The sequence below is a fragment of the Dendrobates tinctorius genome, unplaced genomic scaffold (assembly GCF_039654945.1).
Source record: "Dendrobates tinctorius isolate UK_male_01 unplaced genomic scaffold, ASM3965494v1 ptg000383l, whole genome shotgun sequence".
Lineage (NCBI taxonomy): Eukaryota > Metazoa > Chordata > Amphibia > Anura > Dendrobatidae > Dendrobates > Dendrobates tinctorius.
The window spans coordinates 2,047,994-2,069,307 of NW_027362049.1; the positions used below are offsets into that span (position 1 = coordinate 2,047,994).

The 21,314-nt window shown below is 44.7% G+C and overlaps 1 protein-coding gene across 1 annotated transcript in view; it reads right to left on the bottom strand.

Annotated features, from left to right (window-relative positions):
- The window catches only part of ST6GALNAC1 (ST6 N-acetylgalactosaminide alpha-2,6-sialyltransferase 1), a 145,830-nt gene that overhangs the window by 19,671 nt on the left and 104,845 nt on the right, over positions 1-21,314 (bottom strand). Inside the window, exon 8 of the mRNA XM_073563203.1 lies at positions 19,209-19,308. Within this exon, the coding sequence (XP_073419304.1) occupies positions 19,209-19,308 (100 nt within the window). The remainder of the gene's footprint in view (positions 1-19,208; positions 19,309-21,314) is intronic.

The following is a 21,314-nucleotide window of genomic DNA, read 5'->3' on the forward strand; positions in this document are numbered from 1 at the left end:
GAAAAGTACACGGTCCCTACAGTCAAACATGGCGGAGGTTCCCTGATGTTTTGGGGTTGCTTTGCTGCCTCTGGCACTGGACTGCTTGACCGTGTGCTTGGCATTATGAAGTCAGAAGACTACCAACAAATTTTGCAGCATAATATAGGGCCCAGTGTGAGAAAGCTGGGTCTACCTCAGAGGTCATGGGTCTTCCACCAGGACAATAACCCAAAACACACTTCAAAAAGCACTAGAAAATGGTTTGAGAGAAAGCACTGGAGACTTCTAAGGTGGCCAGCAATGAGTCCAGACCTGAATCCCATAGAACACCTGTGGAGAGATCTAAAAATGGCAGTTTGGAGAAGGCACCCTTCAAATATCAGGGACCTGGAGTAGTTTGCCAAAGAAGAATGGTCTAAAATTCCAGCAGAGCATTGTAAAAAACTCATTGATGGTTACCGGAAGCAGTTGGTCGCAGTTATTTTGGCTAAAGGTTGTGCAACCAAGTATTAGGCTGAGGGTGCCAATACTTTTGTCCGGCCCATTTTTGACGTTTTGTGTGAAATGATCAATGTTTTGCTTTTTGCTTCATTCTCTTTTGTGTTTTTTCATTTAAGACAAATTAAATGAAGATAATAATACCAAAGAATTTGTGTTTGCAATCATTTTCAGGAAGAAACTGAATATTATCTGACAGAATTGCAGGGGTGTCAATACTTTTGGCCATGACTGTATATATGAGCAGCTTCGGTCTGTGAGCCTCTAATACACATCTTCATTTAGTACAAATCAATGTGGCTATTGATTATGCTAGATAAACTAGCTTATGTTTTATTGTGTTGTTTTGCACAGTAGTATTTGGCTACCTACACTATTATATTGCATTGTGTTTATTCATGCCTTGTTTTGCACAGTGCAGTTTATATACAGTATATTGTATACTGGGTCACACCTCTCACTTAGGCATAATTGTAGGATACCCTATGGCCTTCGTTTGTCCCTCTTTTCATATGGATATACACCTCCTCTATTTACATGTTTTTAATATTATTGTTTAATAAAAAATATTTTATTCAGTACCATAATTTTTGGAACCTAATTTTTACCTGTGGTATCCAAACAATGATCAATTCATAAGTGGTTATGGTACATACCAGGTCACTCATGGTGTCATTGAATTTTAGGCAATTTGTGATTAAATAACAAGCACAGGTGCCCAGTGCAAGAAGGAGTAATGGGAGGAGCATAATAAAGTCTTGTCGTGTTGAGGAGAATAGTACCCTCAGCCATAGGAGACTAAGAGGGAGGTATCGACTGGTCCAGTGTCTGAATCTGTTACCTTGTTCTAAGATATTTTGGGCATCTCTGCCCCCCAAGACACCTTTAACTCATGTAGAGCAACACCATGGAGTGTGAGAAGGTCAGAAGGGGACAGGAGGAGTGATATTTGGCCCATTAGCTCCAGGTTGCTTTCTCGCTCTCCTTTTTCTTCCACAAATAGTGACAGAAGCAGATTTCATTACTTTTGTCGCAGCCAAAGACACTGGTCCAGCCACAGACGATCTGCGCTCTGGAAGCATACTGGGTCAAACAGCAAGCATCTTCTGCCACATCCCTCCAGTTCATCATTAGATGGGTCATCACCTTCTTGTCAGGATAGGAGGCAGAGCCATGGCATCAGTCACCGAGATTCTTGTTGCTATGAGTCAAGGGTCAGGCAAGCACTGGGGGAAGATCATTCCAGCCCATTGCCAGCCGTTCTACAATCAATGTGGATGACTACGACACCACAGCCCGGGGCTTCCATCTACGCTTTTTCAATGCCTTCTGGGTTTTGAGCTGTAGTGGTGTTTGGACCATGGCAGTGTTAGAGATGGTCCAGCTGCTGTGTTCTCCCCTGAAAACATCAGTGCTATGGTGGTATAGAATATGTAGGATGTGAATAATATTTTGTTCCTGATATGTGTCCTGGTGATAAATGATACAGGAAAGCTATATATATCTTTGTACCGTGTTAGCCAGTAGATAGAAGAATATTTAGAATTGAGAGTCCTCAGTGGTTGATACCTTTTAATGGCTACCTGAAAAGATGGTAACACATTGCATTCTGTCTGAAACAGACGCGCGCTGAATGATGACGTCATCCAGCTGCGCTGTGTCAGACAGGAAGCAGGATGCCATTGGATCCCTGCAGCTCCGCTGCCAAGCTGCAGTGATCGCCGATTGCCCTCAGGGTGAGCCGCCCTGCAGGAGCCCACCTGTGGCTAACACTGCCCGCTATTAAAGTGAAAATGGTATTCACTCCTCTCCCCCATGGGGGCGTGGGTAACTGTGAATATTCATTTCTCTTTAGCAGAGGGGACAGGCTACTGTCTCCAGCTGCTGCTTCCCTGGCACAGGGCAGGCCCCCTTGACTCAGGGGCCCTACGCAGGTACTGGCCAGTATGTCAGTGCCTGGGCCCACCTCCGGTTCTCTGTTGGGCCAGTGCGACCCTGGGCGGAAGGTATTGCAATATGGGTGCACTGCTAGTGGTGGTGAAGAATTTCTAGTGCTAGAGAAGATAGCAAGAGGGACACACTACTCATACCAACAGCCAGGGTTGAAGGGTTGAATCTAAATTCCCTATCAGCATGTCTTTGGAATATGGGAGGAAACTGAAGAACCCAGAGGACACCCACGCAAACACGAGGAGAACATATAAACTCCTTGCAGATGTTGTCCTTGGTGGGATTTGAACCCAGGACCCCAGCACTTCAAGGCTATTTGCGTAATTGTAAAGACTGCCAACTGTCAGTAAAAGTTTGATTGTTTTTACAAACCCTGCGTCCCCTGGATTGATTGCTGCCAAAGTTCCAGAAGAGGAAAACCTGAAGTCAATGTTGGCATGCATGTGTGATGCAATCCAAACTCAACAGGACACCGGGACAGGGACACGTATTGTCTGTAGAGTGCAAGAGCGAGTGGGATCAGCAACTCGCTCATGATTACCTTGTTTGGGCATTTTACAGCAGCACCAGATAATGTGTTTAGCATATGTAGAAATCGCAGGAACATGGGATGTTGCCATGGACAGGAGAAAGATCAAGTGTTAACAGGATTTTACTAACAACAGATATACTCCACACAGGGAGTAACGGAATAGGAAGGGGTAGTAATAGGACAAAGGACGGGTAAGGGAATTTGGACAGGGTATAACTGGGAGTATGACAGGGTTGCTAAGGGATGGACGAAAGTTCAGAAAGAAGAAGTTTAGACTTATCAGAATGTAGACTTCAGGCGTACGACGGTTCGGGGCTCCAATGGTGGCACCAACAACAGCGGTGCAGGTCGTCTCGACAGAGTTTCTACTTGACTGGAATCCAACTGTGGCACCGACAACAGCAGCGCGGATCATCTCGACGGAGTCTCTGGGTAATGAACGGTTCTCCCGCGCCTCATGAAGGCTGGCAAGGTACTGGTTCCAACGTGAAATGCCGCTAGAACGGGCTTTTGCTCCGCAGCATATGCTAGTTCTGGCCCGGCGTTATGTCAGCAGTCCGATATGCGACTTCAGTACAGAAACTGTCTGGAAGGATGGTGGAGGTCTGTCTGAGGATCGCCTATCGGCCAGGAGCACAGCTGCGGCAGGTCAGTCAGGGTGCTTGGCACCCACGAGGTACTCTTACTCCTCAGCAGAGGCAGCACCGGAACTGCCACTCAGCTCCCTCAAGCGGGCTCTGGCTCTTTTCCCGCACAACGCCCTATATATGCCCACCTTCGCCAAGTCAATCACATGACCCGGTCTGTTTTGCACTTTTAGTCTCCCGCCTTGCAACGTGGGTGACATTCCTGGCAGCTCCAGCACCGGCGTGTAAAAGACACTCTGGCTCTGGTACTCCTCCTTTCATTCCCCCTTTCTTTTAGCTTGCCATTCCACGGGCAAGTTTCTCTATTTCATGCTGGCATTCTTCCAAACCTTGGACTATCTGTTGCCAAACAAACTGATCTTGATTGCAGCGAATAGGGGGTACACCTGCGGTGGAACGTTCAGAGTGCTGTAAAGTAGAAGGAGCAGTAGAACCTCTGGGTGCAGCTGGCTCAGTCTTTTCTCGAGGACTGGCAGGCGCGTTTCCACCAGCCGGACTTTCAACGTCAGTCTCTTCCTCTTCGTCTGTTACAAGGATGGCTGGAGCTTCACTTGAGGTATCTGATAACTCTTGCACTGGATTAGAATCCCTTGACTCACAGGGTCGTAGCATGTTTCTGTGTACAATTCGAGTGGGAACTCCTTCAGTCCCTTTCATTCACAGGCCCCTTGGCATCTACTCTTCATTTCACCCGACAGGGTTTTTTCTCGCATCGGCCGCCAATTTGTTTTGAGGGCGTTTTTCCCTTACCAAAACACGATCTCTGGCATGCAGAGCTGTCCATCACAGGGGTGCAGTTCGAGGATGTTCCAGCTACTGCAGCTTGGTCTGCATCAGATGATGCAGTGTCTGTAACCGATGTCTGTGTTCACGAACCCAAGAAAACACCCCAGTCCATGGGTAGTCCTCCTCAGGCTCCAGTTCCAAATCTGTGATTCCTTTCCCTGTACGACCGAATAGAAGAGAGTAAAGAGTATAACTGGTGGTACTATGTCTTCTGTTATTATAGACCCACACCAACTCGGCTACATATTCGGGCCACCGAGCCTTCCTGTCCTCATCCAAAGTTCTTAACATCTGTATAAGGGTGTGGTTAAATCGCTCACAAGCTCCATTACCTTGGGGATGATAAGGTGTCATCGGGACTTTCCAGTCTGGTATAGCCTGTGAAGTTCCTCCATCACTTTCCCAAGGAAGCAAGCTCCCTGATCTGAATGTATGCGTTCGGGGCACTCATACACCTGAATGAAGTTCTTACAGATGGCATAAGCAGTAGATTTGGTGGTTTGGTCTCGAGTAGGGGTCACAACAGCAAACTTCGAGAAATGATCTATCATCACTAAGCAGTTTTCATACCCTTGCTGTGCGTGGCCAATGGTTAGATAGTCTATCATCAGAAGTCCCAAAGGAGCAGATGTTACTACGGCTTGTGTAGGAGCCCTCTGTTCAGGTGGCTTAGCCAATTCACAGATTTGACAACGTCAACAAGCCTCTTCCACGGCTGAATTTAGCTGGGGGTGAGAAAACAGGCGCCGCAGCCACTGATTGGTTTTCTCCGGCCCAAGATGGGTTCCTCGCTCATGCGTCTCTGTAGCCACCTGAGGTAATATCTTTTCAGGAATCACTATCTGCCAAGTACTCCCCAGTTCCTGTGGTAGTTCCGGTATAGGATCCCATCATTCAGCTGTAAATTTTCCCAATGGCGTAGCATCCGTAGATCACTAGGGGACACAGCCTCCCTCTCTCTGGCTGGGCAACTTCTCAGAAGACACCCATTGCCTAAGTAAAGCCAATTCATTGTCTTCCTGCTGCACCTGGACCCACTTATCCCGGGACTGTTCCAAAAGACAGGCTTGATCGCCTGAGTTTGCTCCCGCGTGGCTGCCACCATCCTGGCAGTGTTTCGAAATGCTGGAACCTCCTCGGTTTCTAAATCTTCGTCACGGTTGCGTTCAGGCTTCCCATAGTTCACTCAGGGCAGGGCATCTACATGGATATTCTCTGCTCCTCTTTTATAGGTAATCTTGTAATTGAACTTCGCCATTCGAGCCATCCAGCGCTGTTCCAGGGCTCCCAACTTTGCTTTCTCCAGGTGAGCCAGAGGATTATTTTCCGTGAACACATGGACTTGAGACCCACACAGGTATTGAGCGAATTTCTCAATCAAGGCCCACACCAATGCTAACAGCTCTAATTTAAACAAACTAAAGTATTGTTGTCTGGGTTTCTTTCTGAATCATGCAAAGAACGGCTAGCGTAGGCGATCACGCGCTCTTCTCCCTTCTGAACCTGAGACAACATGGCCCCAAGCCCGTTCAAACTTCCATCCATGTGCAGAATGAACAGCTGTGTGAAATCAGCATAGGCCAACACTGGTGCCTCCGTCAGAGCCCGTTTCAGAGCTTGGAAAGCCTCTTCTTGTCTCTATCCCCACTGTACAGCTTGGTTCTTAGCATTCGCTGGTACCACATTCAACAACTCCTGCAACGGGTTCGCAATATGAGCGAAATCCTTGACAAAACGCCTGAAATACCTGGTGAGTCCTAGCTCTCATGTCCTTTGTGGTCTTCGGGGTAGGCCAATCTCGTACCATGGCAACCTTTTCTCAAGACGGCTTCACTCCTTCTGCGGAGACAACATGCCCCAGATACTCAATCTGAGTGCAGAACAGACACTTCTGAGGCTTCACTTTTAGCCCATATTGTTGTTGGCGACTCAGCACTTGCTATAGCCTCCGCAGATGCTCTTCAAACGAGGGAGCAAAGATGATAATGTTATCCAGATAAATCAGGGTGGCCTCAAAGTTCAGGTCCCCTAAACATCTTTCCATGCACCGCTGAAACGTGCCAGGAGCGTTGGCCAATCCAAATGGCATCCGATCAAATTTAAATAATCTCATTGGAAGTATAAAGGCCGTTTTAGCTCGATCTTCTTCAGACATGGGCACTTGCCAGTAACCACTCGCAGGGTCCAGGGTGGAGAAATATTTGGCATTTCCCAAAGCAGAAAGTGATTCCTCGATCCTTGGTAACGGGTACGAATCCCGCACCGTACAGGCGTTGAGCTTGCGATAGTCCACACAGAAATAAAGTCTTCCATCTTTCTTTCAGACCAGCACAATGGGAGCAGCCCAGGGGCTTTGGCTTTCTCGAATCATCCCTCTCTGCAACATCTGAGATAACATCCCCTTCACCTCCTGATACATTTGAGGAGGAATTTGATGGTACTGTTCACGGATAGGCGTGGTGTTTCCCGTAGGTATCTCATACGTAATTACTATGGTGCAGCCAAAATCATTTTCATGTTTTGCAAACAAATCTTGATACTTTCTTAGCAGTGCCTACACCTGTTGAATCTGCTGGGGTGCAAAGTCAGTCAGCTCGGCTCTCATTTGATCCAAGATACGACGTCTCTCCTGTAAATGACGCAGATCTGGTGATAATGTTGTTTCCACAGTAACCATCCAGGGATAGCCTTGTTTGACGGAAAGCTGTATGGCCTGAGGTGGCACCAACTCTTCTGGCATGCACATGACCTGAGCCACCTCACACCCGGGTGGCAAAGAGATGTCCTTCTCCCCCAGGTTTACACAGCGTACTGGCACTGTTCCGTCCCACGCTGTAGCCAAAGTTCTAGCCACCAGGATCCCTGCCGGCAGTGGATTGGGAATGCTAGACTCAATCTGGACCTCCACTCTGTCCAGAGGGACGCAGGCCCGAATGGGGAGAGTCAGCACTGTTTGACCCGGCGGTAAAACTCTGTTGATAGCAGAAGGGGCAATTATTTTTCCTAGGGCCTTTCCTTAGCTGTAGGTTTCCTGAGCCTGGGTTGCTCTTATCAGCTGTTAAAAAATCCACCTTTGTGGTGCTTGGGTACTCCATTGTCTCATTGTTCCAAACTCCCTCAGAACATTCGTGCCCAACGTGACGGTGTGCTGGTGATGTACTTCTCCAGCTGTCAGCACTACCCCTTTTTGCCCCAAGTCCTTACCGCAGATCACAATATTCATCCATACCACTCAGGCAACTGGGATGGGCAACTGATTGGCAGCCGTGAGCCTAATTACTGGTCCCCATTCAGGCCGCAAGGCCTCAGGAAAGTGGCGGCAGAAGGATACTTCGGGCATCATGGTCACTTGGGAGCCCGTATCAACTAAACGACGTACGGCTTACCTGTCCATCTCTGCCCAGACCAGGGGGCATGCAGACCCCATGATGGTGGGACTTCTAGTACTCCTTCTAGATAAAACGGGCTCCAGGCTGCGTCCCCTAAGCTCGGAGCAAGGTAGTTTAACAGACGACGTACACCAACGAGATACATGACCCAATTCCCCACAATTGTAACACACAGGGAGTCCTTCTCTGCGGTACATTGTCATCTCCCTCCTAAGAGCGGGACCGGTTCGGTTTTCAGGAAGACTGACAGCTGTGGCAGGGGTTTTCTTCGCTTCAGACAGTTCTTCACGTATCTGCTGTATCTCTTTGCGCAAATATTCTGCCCATTGGGGAGCAGCAACTGCAGTGATGGATATCTCTCCACTCCTGACCTTCCCTCCTGGAATCGTCACCCCCTGCTCCTGCTCGCGTGCTCCGCGCCATTGTGTGACATCCTGCCGACTATGCCAAGTGTAGAAATCGCAGGAACACGGGATGTCGCCACAGACAGGAGACAGATTAAGAGTTAACAGGATTTTATTAACAACAGTTAGACTCCACGCAGGGAGTAACGGAATAGGAAGGGGTAGTAATAGGACAAAGGAGTGGTAAGGGAATTTGGACAGGGTATAACTGGGAGTATGACAGGGTTGCTAAGGGACGAATGAGAGTTCAGAAAGAAGAAGTTTAGACTTATCAGAATGTAGCCTTCAGGCGTAAGAGGGTTTGGGGTTCCAACGGTGGCACCGACAAAAGCGGCGCGGGTCTTCTCGACGGAGTCTCTAGTTGGCGGGATTCCAACTGTGGCACCAACAACAGCGGCGCGGATCATCTCGACAGAGTCTCTGGGTTATGAGCAGTTCTGCCGCGCCTCACAAGGGCTGGCGCGGTACTGAGTCCAACATGAAAATTTGCTAGAGCGGGCCTTTGCTCCGCAGCATATGACAGTTCTGGCCTTTGGATACCTGGCACTGCCCGGCATTCTGTCAGCGGTCCGGTCTGCAACTTCGGTACAGAAACTGTCTAGGAGGATGGCGGAGGTCTGTCTGAGGATTGCCTGTCGGCTGGGAGCACTGCTACGGCGGTTCGGTCAGGGTGCTCGGGACCCACGAGGTACTCTACCTCCTCAGCAGGGGCAGCACTGGAACCACCACTCAGCTCCCTTGCGCGGGCTCTGGCTCTTTTCCCGCACAACGCACTATATATGCCTGCCTTCCAAAAGTCAGCCACATGACCAGGTCTGTCCTGCACTTTTAGTCTCCCCCTTTGCAATGCGGGTGACAGTCCCGGCAGTTCCGGAACCGGCGTGTAAAAGGCACTTGATGACTTTATTAGATCTTTGAAAGTGTTCTAGCTAAATTGGAGCAGAGGGATGGCATTCTGAAGCCCCAGAATAGCTTCTGCTCCATCTGGGAATTCCAAACTCTGTGCCAATTTTGATATTAGGGGTTCAATGTTGCTCCTTTGGGAACTCTCATATCTGTGGAGATGAGAGACAGAATTATCAAAAACGAATCTGACAGTATTTGGTCCCTTATTCCCTTGGATTATGTGACGGTAGATAAAGAGCAAATTTTCGAGCATAGTGCTGAGAGGAAGACAAAGGTTGCAAAACATTTGGGAATTGGATCCAGTGTTTTTCTACCTTGGCTTATATCCTTTGCCAAGGTTAACCCAAAAAAGGAGCGGAGCTTTTTGTGTACCTGGATAAAAACTGCCGGAAAAGCCCAATTAACTACCAAAGCCTGCTGGCTTTATAATGAGGTTAACTGTAGATTCTTCGCCACCTTTAAATTCTGCCGTGAATGCACAATTTGTAGCGGGACAAACTTATTGCTCTGTTTTAGGAAAAATAGCCTGAAAAAGCTGCATTACAGAAGAAACACCAGTGCACATCCACACAACGCAACTCTGGTTAGAGTAGTACCGAAAGGTTTTCTTCAGGTTTTCACATTCTCTTTCAGCAATTGTCTATTTTACAATTCGCGCAGAATTTAAAGTCAGTAACGGAACAGTTGGAGGTAGAGTGTGAGATGTTGTTTAAGGTGAATGGTTCGTCCCAGATAGCGGTCCCTTTTGCGGACCCTCCTTACACAAATTTGTGTGTATCCCCTCTTGGCCTGGTCCCCAAAAAGGAGCAAGGCAAACTCCTGGCGACTCGGTCAATGATGGGATATCATAAGAGATCCCAGCATTATCACATACATCTTTCGACATGGTAGTTCAGTGGGTACGTTGCTGCGGAAATGGGGCACTGCTAGCAAAGTCCAATATAGAATTGGCTTTTCGCTTGCTACCTGTTCATCCAGCATGTTACCATCTACTGGGTTGTTTTTAGACGGATCCTTTTTAGTAGACATATATTTTACGATAGGGTGTTCTATCTCGTGTTACTATTTTGAAGTGTTTGAGTAATTTTTTGAATGGATGGTTCGGTTCGAATCAGGTTTCCTATCAGTGGTCCATTATTTGGATGATTTTTTGTTTATAGGTCCTGGTGACAATAATGCATGCTTATATTCGTTGCATATTTTTTAATGGAACACATAGATGTTCCTATTGCTGAGGAAAAAACAGAAGGCCCCACATTGAAGCTTTCTTTTTTGGGTACTGAGAATGGCACACTCTCCATGGTTTTTCCCCTTATAGAGGAAGAACTATAGAGAATGGTGTCCCTCATTGATCAGTTTATGGCAGTCGAAAATTGATGGAAGTGCAGTTATTAGGACTTTTGGTTTTTGTGCGTATAAAACCTATGGCTCGGGTTTTTTCAAGATGCCTGTCTTTAGCAATGCGCGGCGTGCAAAGACCGGATCATTTTATTTATATTACACAAGCAATAAGGGAAGACCTTGTTAATATGGCAGTTTTTTAAAGTCATTAAAAGCAGGCTAATGTGCCAGGAGGATGAGGTATCCAATGTCGAGATGCCACTCTTCACAGAAGTAATCTAGAAAGATAGCGTGCACTCAAGTCTAAGTAACGAGGTGCAGGTGTAATGGACCAATAGGTCCTATTACCAATAATAATATATTCACCGCACACTCAGAGGAATTTAATGCCAACAAGTGTTCATTTTATTATGTACAAAACATGTGGGAGCCAAAAAAGAATATATAGCACTAGATGGAAGCGATATACATATAACGACGTTTCGGCTCAGCCCGAGCCTTTATCAGTTTATCGCTGCAAATAAAGAAAGATAAATCAAAACATATGCAGAGAAAAAACAAATGCAGAAAAAACAAAAAAGAGAATATACAACACCATATAAACATCACATTATCCAAATATAATACAGTGATAAAAACACATATATATACATGCAACTTATGCTGTTTTCATGGAGAACATGGATGTACGGGACAAGAGCAAAGGCCCAGAAAACTAGTACCATAATAAGTAGAATCAGGGGAAAGAAAAGGATTACCTGAATCCGGTTTCGGATCTTTGAATAAATAGGAAGAGAACTCCCAAGAGAATAGCCCAAGAAAGACGGCTGAAAGGAATTTGTCAACATCATGGTTAGTAAAATAGATAAAGTTGTAATTGTAGTTACTCTGGTTTTCTAATATGGTTGTCTGTGTGTAGTATTAGCATTATGGGGAAAAGAATACCATCCTTGTAATGAGAAGCCTTATGCTAACCTGCTGATCATAATAATAATAGCAGAGATTAAGCATGTGGTAATGCCATCAGATAGGGCAGTAAGAGTGCTTGCCCACAGAGTGTCAAAATAGTGTAGTTAATAGGGAAATGAATATACACACAAGGTATAGCTAAATCAGTGCTAGTATCGCACTGAAGTGTATTATGTGCATTGTGCAGGATGTGCACAAAATGACCATTACAAAACAGCGCTCTTATGGGAATACAGGACGTCACACATTATGTGTGTTGCGTATGATAAGCACAATGTCATCTAGTAGATCGCTATGTAACAGCGCTCTTATGAGAATGTGGATGTCATTTGAGAGGAGGGGGCCTGTGTCGGTTACCTGTAGCTGTAGTGCTTTAGAGCGGCGCTCCCGCGCCTGGCTGCAATGGCGTCATGCTATACCCCTCGGTATGTGGCTGTATTTATATAGGAGCCCGGGTGGCCGCATCCAGCCGGAAGTGAAACCCCTGAACCGGAAGTGACGTCGCGCTGTCTTAGTATAGACACTGCGCATGTCTGTGATGGTTGCCAGGGTGATAAGCAGGTTGGCGTCCCCGTAGTTTATCTAATAGCGCCGAATAGTGTGTGTATATTGCGTAGAAGCAATAGTATAATTATATAACAAGGAGACAGCGTTACCAAATTGGTAGAGTCAAAAATAGCTAATATATAAGCAGGCACATGGAAAATAATGAACCATGAAAAGAAAAAAAGGAAATGAAATCTGTAAAGGGCAAAAACAGAAAATATGAGACAAAATAGATGGTAAAATAAGAAAAATAGATAAAAATTAAAAAGAAGAGAAAATAAAAAATAAAAAATAAATAAATAATAAAATAAAAATGGAAAAAATGAAAAAAATAAAATGTAGATAAAAATAAAGAAAAAATTGAAACCAAAAACAACAAACAACATTGCTGACCTTGCGCAAATAATTACCTATGCATGCATTATATAGGGGGATGGTTATAAAAATAAAAAAATATAAAAAAATAAAAATAAAAATAAGAAAATAAAGATCCACATGCTTAATCTCTGCTATTATTATTATTATGATCAGCAGGTTAGCATAAGGCTTCTCATTACAAGGATGGTATTCTTTTCCCCATAATGCTAATACTACACACAGACAACCATATTAGAAAACCAGAGTAACTACAATTACAACTTTATCTATTTTACTAACCATGATGTTGACAAATTCCTTTCAGCCGTCTTTCTTGGGCTATTCTCTTGGGAGTTCTCTTCCTATTTATTCAAAGATCCGAAACCGGATTCAGGTAATCCTTTTCTTTCCCCTGATTCTACTTATTATGGTACTAGTTTTCTGGGCCTTTGCTCTTGTCCCGTACATCCATGTTCTCCATGAAAACAGCATAAGTTGCATGTATATATATGTGTTTTTATCACTGTATTATATTTGGATAATGTGATGTTTATATGGTGTTGTATATTCTCTTTTTTGTTTTTTCTGCATTTGTTTTTTCTCTGCATATGTTTTGATTTATCTTTCTTTATTTGCAGCGATAAACTGATAAAGGCTCGGGCTGAGCCGAAACGTCGTTATATGTATATCGCTTCCATCTAGTGCTATATATTCTTTTTTGGCTCCCACATGTTTTGTACATAATAAAATGAACACTTGTTGGCATTAAATTCCTCTGAGTGTGCGGTGAATATATTATTATTACTCTTCACAGAAGAACGGGGGTTTCACTTGGGGACACCGGCACGCTATGGGGGCCGTGAGTTGGGGGAGCTCACACCGGCCCCTCCCTCCCCTCAAATACTAGCCTCTCCTCATTCTCCGCTGCTCCAGTCTCCTCGGTGTCTTCTGACTCGCTGTGATGTCTCAGTGCTGACATTGCTCAGAGGAAAGGTGAGTATTTGATTTTTTTTCATGTATGGAGAATTATATGGGGCCCATTATACTGTATGGAGCAATATTTGGGGCCCATTATTCTGTATTCAGCAATATATGGGGAACATTATTTTGTACAGAGCAATATATGGGGTATTATACTGAATAGAGCATTATATGGGGCCCGTTAGACTGTATGGACGATTATATCTGGCCCATTATTCTGTATGGAGCAATATATGGGGATCATTATTTTGTATGGAACATTATATGGGGCAAACTGATAATGTGTGCAAACTGTAAAGTGCTGAGGAATATGTTAGCGCTATATAAAAGTAAAGATTATTATTATTATATACTGTATGGAGCAATATATGGGGTCCATTATACTGTATGGAGTAATGTATGGGGCCCATTATTCTACAACCTGCAACAGTGACCCCATTCCTTCACAGCTCCTGCAGTCTCTCTCACCAGTGGTCACCACTCACCTGACTAAAATATTTAACCTCTCTCTTTCTTCAGGTATATTTCCCTCCTCATTTAAACATGCCATCATAACCCCTTTACTTAAAAAGCCATCCCTGGACCAGAACTGCACTGCTAACTACAGACCTGTCTCTAATCTTTCCTTCATCTCTAAACTCCTGGAACGCTTGGTCCACTCCCGTCTCATCCGCTATCTCTCGGATAACTCTCTTCTCGACCCCTTACAATCTGGTTTCCGCTCTTTACCCTCCACTGAAACTGCCCTCACTAAAGTCTCTAATGATCTAATAACAGCTAAATCGAAAGGTGATTGCTCCCTGCTGATTCTCCTGGATCTCTCTGCCGCATTTGACACTGTGGATCACCAGCTCCTCCTCACTATGCTCCGCTCTATAGGCCTCAAAGACACAGCCCTCTCCTGGTTCTCCTCCTACCTCTCTGACCGCTCCTTCACTGTATCCTTTGCCGGCTCCTCTTCCTCTCCTCGTCCCCTTACTATTGGGGTCCCGCAGGGCTCAGTCCTAGGCCCCCTCCTCTTCTCTCTATACACTGCCCCTATTGGACAAACAATCAGCAGATTTGGGTTCCAGTATCATCTCTATGCTGATCACACCCAATTATACACTTCTTCCCCTGATATCACCCCTACCCTAATTCAAAACACCAAGGATTGTCTGTCTGCTGTCTCTAACATCATGTCCTCCCTCTATCTGAAACTAAATCTCTCCAAAACTGAACTTCTTGTGTTTCTCCCCTCTACTAACCTCACTCTACCTAACATCAAATTAACCCTGGAGGGTTGAACCATAACTCCCAAGCAGCATGCCCGCTGTCTTGGGGTCATATTCGACACTGAACTTTCCTTTACTCCCTATATCCGATCACTCACTCGCTCTTGTCATCTGCATCTTAAAATCATCTCCAGAATCTGACCTTTTCTCACCTTTGAAACTGCTAAGACTCTTACTGTCTCTCTTATTCATTCTCGTCTGGACTACTGCAACTCTCTTCTGATCGGTCTCCCTCTTACCAAACTTTCTCCTCTCCAATCCACCTTGAATGCGGCAGCCAGGGTCATATTTCTGTCCAGCCGCTTCACCGATGCCTCCATCTTGTGCTAGTCATTACACTGGCTACCTATTCACTACAGGGTCCAGTATAAACTCTTCTCTCTCACCCACAAAGCTCTCCACTGTTCTGCACCGCCTTATATCTCCTCTCTCATCTCTGTCTATCGTCCTACACGTGCCCTCCGTTCTACAAATGACCTAAGACTAACATCCCCCGTAATCCGAACCTCGCATCTCCGTCTCCACGACTTCTCTCGTGCTGCTCCAGCTCTCTGGAATGCACTTCCCCAGACGATCAGACTGATACCTAGCCACGACCTATTCAAGCGCACTTTGAAAACCCATCTCTTCAAACAAGCCTACCACATCAACTACTCAGTAAACTAACTTTGCCCTGTTCCCTCCTTCCAAATATTATTCTGAATCTGCACCATACTATTCATCTGTCTCCACACCCTCCATGCACACGATAACTGCACTTGATACTTGACTATTGCACTTAAGCACACGGGCTGATGACCGGATCATGCAGCTTTATATGAAAATCCCTATTTATTTTAATTGCCAGACCTGAAATAACAAGAACTTCTCACCTACGGTGTCCCCCCATTTCCTTGTAGATTGTAAGCTTGCGAGCAGGGACCTCACTCCTATTGTCACTGTTTAAATTGTCTTAACTTGTATTGAATTTATTGTCTGTTCATGTCCCTGCTTAATTGTAAAGTGCTGCGAAATATGTTGGCGCTATATAAATAAAAATTATTATTATTATTATATTCAGCAAAACATAGGGCCCATTATTTTGTACGGAGCAATATGTCTAGCCATTATACTGAATTGAGGATTGTATGGGGCCTGTTATAATGTATGGACTATTATATTTGGCCCATTACTCTGTATGGAGCAATATATGGGGCTCATTATTCTGTTTGGAACATTATATGGGGCCCATTAAATTGTATGGAGCAATATATAGAGTCCATTATACTGTATGGAGCAATATATGGGCCCCCTTATACTGTATGGAGCAATATATGGGTCCCATAATACTGTATGGAGCAATACAGTTGTGCTCCAAAGTTTATATACCCTGGCAGAATTTTTGCTTTATTGGCCTTTTTTCAGAGAATATAAATAAATAAATCTTTATTTTTATATAGCGCTAACATATTCCTCAGCGCTTTACAGTTTGCACACATTTTCATCACTGTCCACGATGGGGCTCACAATCTAAACTCCCTATCAGTATGTCTTTGGAGTGTGGGAGGAAACCAGAGTGCCTGGAGGAAACCCACACAAACACAGGGAGAACATACAAACTCCTTGCAGATGTTATCCTTGGTGGGATTTGAACCACTGAGCCACCGTGCTGCCCATATGATTATGGATGACAACTCCAAAACTTTTTCTCCACTCATGGTTAGTGGTTGGGTGAAGCCATTTATTTTCAAACTACTGTGTTTTCTCTTTTTAAATCATAATGACAACCCAAAACATCCAAATGATCCTGATCAAAAGTTCACATACCCTGGTGATTTCGGGCTGATAACATGCACAGGAGTTTACACAAATGGGTTTGAATAGCTACTAAAGGTAACATCCTCACCTGTGACCTGTCTGCTTTTAATCAGTGTGTGCATAAAATCTGAATGAATTTCTGGGATTCAGACAGACTCTTGCATCTTTCATCCAGTCACTGATGTTTCTGGATTGTGAGTCATGGGGAAAGCAAAAGAATTGTCAATGGATCTATGGGAAAATGTATTTGAATTGTATAAAACAGGAAAGGGATACAAAAAGATATCCAAGGAATTGCCAGTCAGCAACGTTCAAACTATGATTATCAAATTGAAAATCAGGGGTTCTGTAAAAACAAAACCACGGTCAGGTAAACCAACAAAACTTTTGTCCACAACTGCCAGGAAAATTGTTTGGAATGCAAAGAAAAACCCACAAACAACATCAGCTGAAATACTGGACTCTCTGAAAACCAGCAGTGTGGCTGTTTCAAGATGCATAATAAGGAGGCACTTGAAGAAAAATGGGCTGCATGGTTGAGTCGCCAGAAGAAAGCCATTACTGCGCAAATGACACAAAGTGTCTCGCCTGCAATTTGCAAAACAGCACAGAGACAAGCCTCAAAACTTCTGGAACAAGGTAATTTGGAGTGATGAGACCAAAATTGAACTTTTGGGGCCACAACCATTAATGTTACATTAGGGGAGAGGTCAGCAAGGCCTATGATGAAAGGAACACCATTCCTACTTTAAAGCATGGAGGTGGAGCAGTGATGTTTTGGGGATGTGTGAGCTACAAAGGCACAGGAAACTTGGTTAAAGTTGAAGGAAAGATGAATGCAGCATGTTATCAGCAAATACTGGAGGCAAGTTTGCAATCATCAGCCCGGAAGCGGTGCATGGAACGTACTTGGACGTTCCAGCCTGACAACGATCTAAAACACAAGGCCAAGTCGACCTGTCACTGGCTACAGCAGAGCAAAGTGAAGGTTCTGGAGTGACCATCTCAGTCTCCTGACCTCAATATGATTGAGCCACTCTGGAGAGATTTCAAGCGCACAGTTCTTACTAGACAGCCCAGGAATTTACAGGAACTGGAGGCTTTTTGCCAAGGAGAGGGGGCAGCTTTGCCATCTGAGAAAATAAAGAACCTCACCACAACTACCACAAAAGACTTCAAGCTGTCATTGATGTTAGAGAGGGCAATACACGGTATTAAGAAATGAGGTATGTGAACTTTTGATCATGGTTATTTGGATGTTTTGAGTTGTCATTATGATTTAAAAAGAGAAAACACAGTAGTTTGACAATAAATGGCTTCACCCAATCACTAACAATGAGTGGAGAAAAAGTTTTATTATTCATATTCTCTGAAAAAAAGGCCAAGAAAGCAGAAATTCTGCTGGGGTATGTAAACTTTGGACACAACTGTATATGGGGTCCATTTTATTGTATGGGGCAATAAATGGGGCCTATTATACTGTATGGGGCAATATATGGGGTCCATTATATTACATGGAGCAATATATGGGGCCCATAATACAGTATGGAGCATTATATGGGGCCCATTATACTGTATGGAGTAATAATATATGGGGGCCCATTATTCTGTATGGACCAATATATGGGGCCCATTATTCTGTATGGAACATTATATGGGGCTCATATTACTGAATATGGAACATTATGTAGGTCCCATTATACTGTATGGAGCAATATATGGGTCACATAATACTGTATGGGGCAATACTTGGGGCCCATTATATTGTATAGTGCAATATATGGGGCCAGTTATACTGTATGGAGCAATAAATGGGGCCCATAATACTGTATGGAGCAATATATGAGGCCCATTATATTGTATGGAGCAACATATGGGCCCCATAATACTGAATGGAGCAGTATACAGAGCCCATTATACTGTACGGAGCACTTTGTGGGGCACATTAGACTGTATAGAGCATTGTGTGGTTCCCATAATACTGTATGTAGGACTATACTGTCCAATCTGTGTGACTGCAGACTTTTGAATCCCCCAGCACATGCACTGTGTGCGGCGAGGATTCGCCCATTTCTGAGCTATAATTTACAATAGATATCACTCGTGTAATGTAAGAAGTAATTGAAATCTTTGGCATTGTACTATACCTATATTTCTCTGCCGTATCTGTATATCATGAATCGTGGTGTGTGTTAAAGGGGCCCACTGAGACTTGTGCCCAGGGACCACGAAAACCTGGAACTGGCACTGAGGGAAAGGTGCCTGCCCCCCTACGTTGGTTACCCTTGTTAAGAGTGTAGCATCACCCATGCTCCCTCCTGGTTTAGGTATGGTAATTTTGCTTCTATAAGTTGTTTCTGTCACAACTTGTGGTTTTGTTCCTGATGTATTTCCACATGCTCACTGTCTCCTGCAGTGACTCAGCATGGTTTTTAAGTCAGGTGAGAGATACAGGGGAAAAAAAATAGTAAAATTGATTACCTAATGAAAATTAACAAGGCTGTGGCTAATGACTCATCCAAAACTGGTGGAATTATTTAATAGTGTTAAGCTTTGAGTAGTTGATGAAAGTTGTATGGAAGCAGTCTTGATGAAACAAGAAAACCATGAGTCATTTATAAAAAAAAAAAAAAATGTTCCTGCTCACTTACAGCTTTCTACTACTCTCAAGACCCAAATCATTGTTAATAGTGACCATTCACATAACATTCATTCTGGTGTCTTAATTTTTGTGCTAGCTATATAAATGTCAGTGGGACATACACAGAATTAAAAAAAAAAAATTGCAGCCCAGCAATGTACTGCCAACTGCCCATATGGGACTATGTCTAGAAAGTTATCACACTCACCTGGTCACAGAGATGTAGTGCTGTAAGTAGGACCAAGGCCCCTGTGCTTGGCCTGTAATATTTCCAATATTTCCCATTAAGTGTGGTTGATCTCAAGAACCTACAAAACGTACAGGAAAATGTTAAGAGCCTGACCTCAGTTTTATCCTCACAAATATTGGGAAATGTAACATATGAACATGAGTCACTTTACTTGATTGCAGACTTCTGAATCCATACAATTTGCGCACTGCAGGCTGCCAGAATTTCCCAATATTGCCAGTGAGTGCAGGCAATTACATGACAAGTATGTGGTTTGCATATATATGGTCACATGCGGACTAGATATAAGGGAGAAGACCGGGCTGCAGGTACCTGCTTGCCGGAACCGGAACTGTTGAAGCTGCCTTCCCTGTTTCCTGGGGGAAGGAATAGGATCTGGACAGGCCCCATGACCCTTGAAGAGGGGGCATATTTAGTCAGAGAACCTGGCCGGAAGCTGAGGTAGAAAGCGTGCGAAGCTGCAGAGAGGCCCCCGCCGTCAGCGTGCGAGCAGCAGGGCATGCAGCACGCTCTGCACTCAAACCGCTGGTGCTGCGACGACCTGCAGCAGACGGACCCAATGACCTAGGGACAGTTTTGGCCCGGGCAGGCGGTGTGCAGCAGACTGAGAGGAGTGCTCCGTCCCCAGAGCACCGATGCTGCGCAGGCCTACGGCCATTAAACCCCCGCCACCAACCGCTGGGACTTGAGAGAGAGAGGTGCAGGGTGCCCGGTGGCTACCAGAGAGCAAGGTGCCATATGTTCCATGTCCATGAGTACAGCGCACATGCCACATAAGAGAAACCGAGTACAGGACAGACACTTGCGCCCTGATTTGGCAGTTTATACTTGCCGGTCTACGTTGGACCCGGAAAGCGCTGCGGCCTTAATTGACTCGGCTGCATCAACTAATGGACTAGGGACTCAGCGGAAGGTACTGGAGACCGACCGTTGCCGCCAGAAGACAGATCCTCGTTGCCTACAGGACCTTCCTGGATAAGCACCGCGCCAGCTGTTGTTGGCACTATTGACTTCCAAGCAGGAGTCACAGTCTGAGGAACTTGTGACACGTTAAGTGTTTCACAAGAACTGCCGTTACCTGATTCATTGTTCCTGAACTCTGGATATCGAGATCTTAATCTGCGTATGCGCCGCCTTACTGACTGACTGCACATCTCCTGACCTGCGTGTGATAGCTTCATATATTTCTATGAACATCCCTAAAAATTTTTTATATACATCTCAGGTTTCTGTAGTCCTAAGTGTCTAGTACATAGAGTTATGTCCAGAAATATTTGGACAGTGACACAAGTTTGGGCATTTTAGCTATTTACTAAACCCATATTCAAGATGTAGTTATATAATCAATAAGGGATTAAAGTTCAGACTCTCAGCTTTCATTTGAGGGTATTCACATCGTAACTAGAGTAAGAGTTTAGAAATTTTGCTCTTTACTATGTTTGTGACTCTTTTTAAATGGACCAAAAGTAATAGGACAATTATCTCAAAAGCTCTTTAATTTGCTGTGCGTGCTATTCCCTTGTTAAAGCATCATCAATTAAGCAGGTAAAGGGTCTAGAGCTGATTTGAGTTGTGGCATTTGCATTTTGAAGCTGTTGCTGTAAACCCACAATATGAGGTCAAAGAAACTCTCAATGGAAGAGAAACAGACTATCATTAGTATGAAAACAAAAGAAATTCTGAAGTGTACAGGGCTGTACTTTCTTCTCAGATTCAATCAAATGCAGCAAGGTTGATTGGACGCTGCTTCACAGTACAGATGGTCAATGACTGTAAGGGTATGTGCCCACGCTGCGGATTGGGGTGCGGATTTGGCCGCGCGGATTTTGTAAAATCCGCAGGTAAATCTGCAGGTCAAAAGACCTGCGGTTTTACCTGCGGATTGGCCTGCGGTTTTGCCCTGCGGTTTTTCATCTCCACAATGGAGGATTTGGCAAACCGCAGCGGAATCCGCAGAAAGAATTGACATGTCAATTCTTTCTGTGGTTTAGAAACCGCAGGAAAACCGCGCGGAAAAATCTGCACCGTCTGCACTGCAGATTTTAATATCCATTGGATATTATG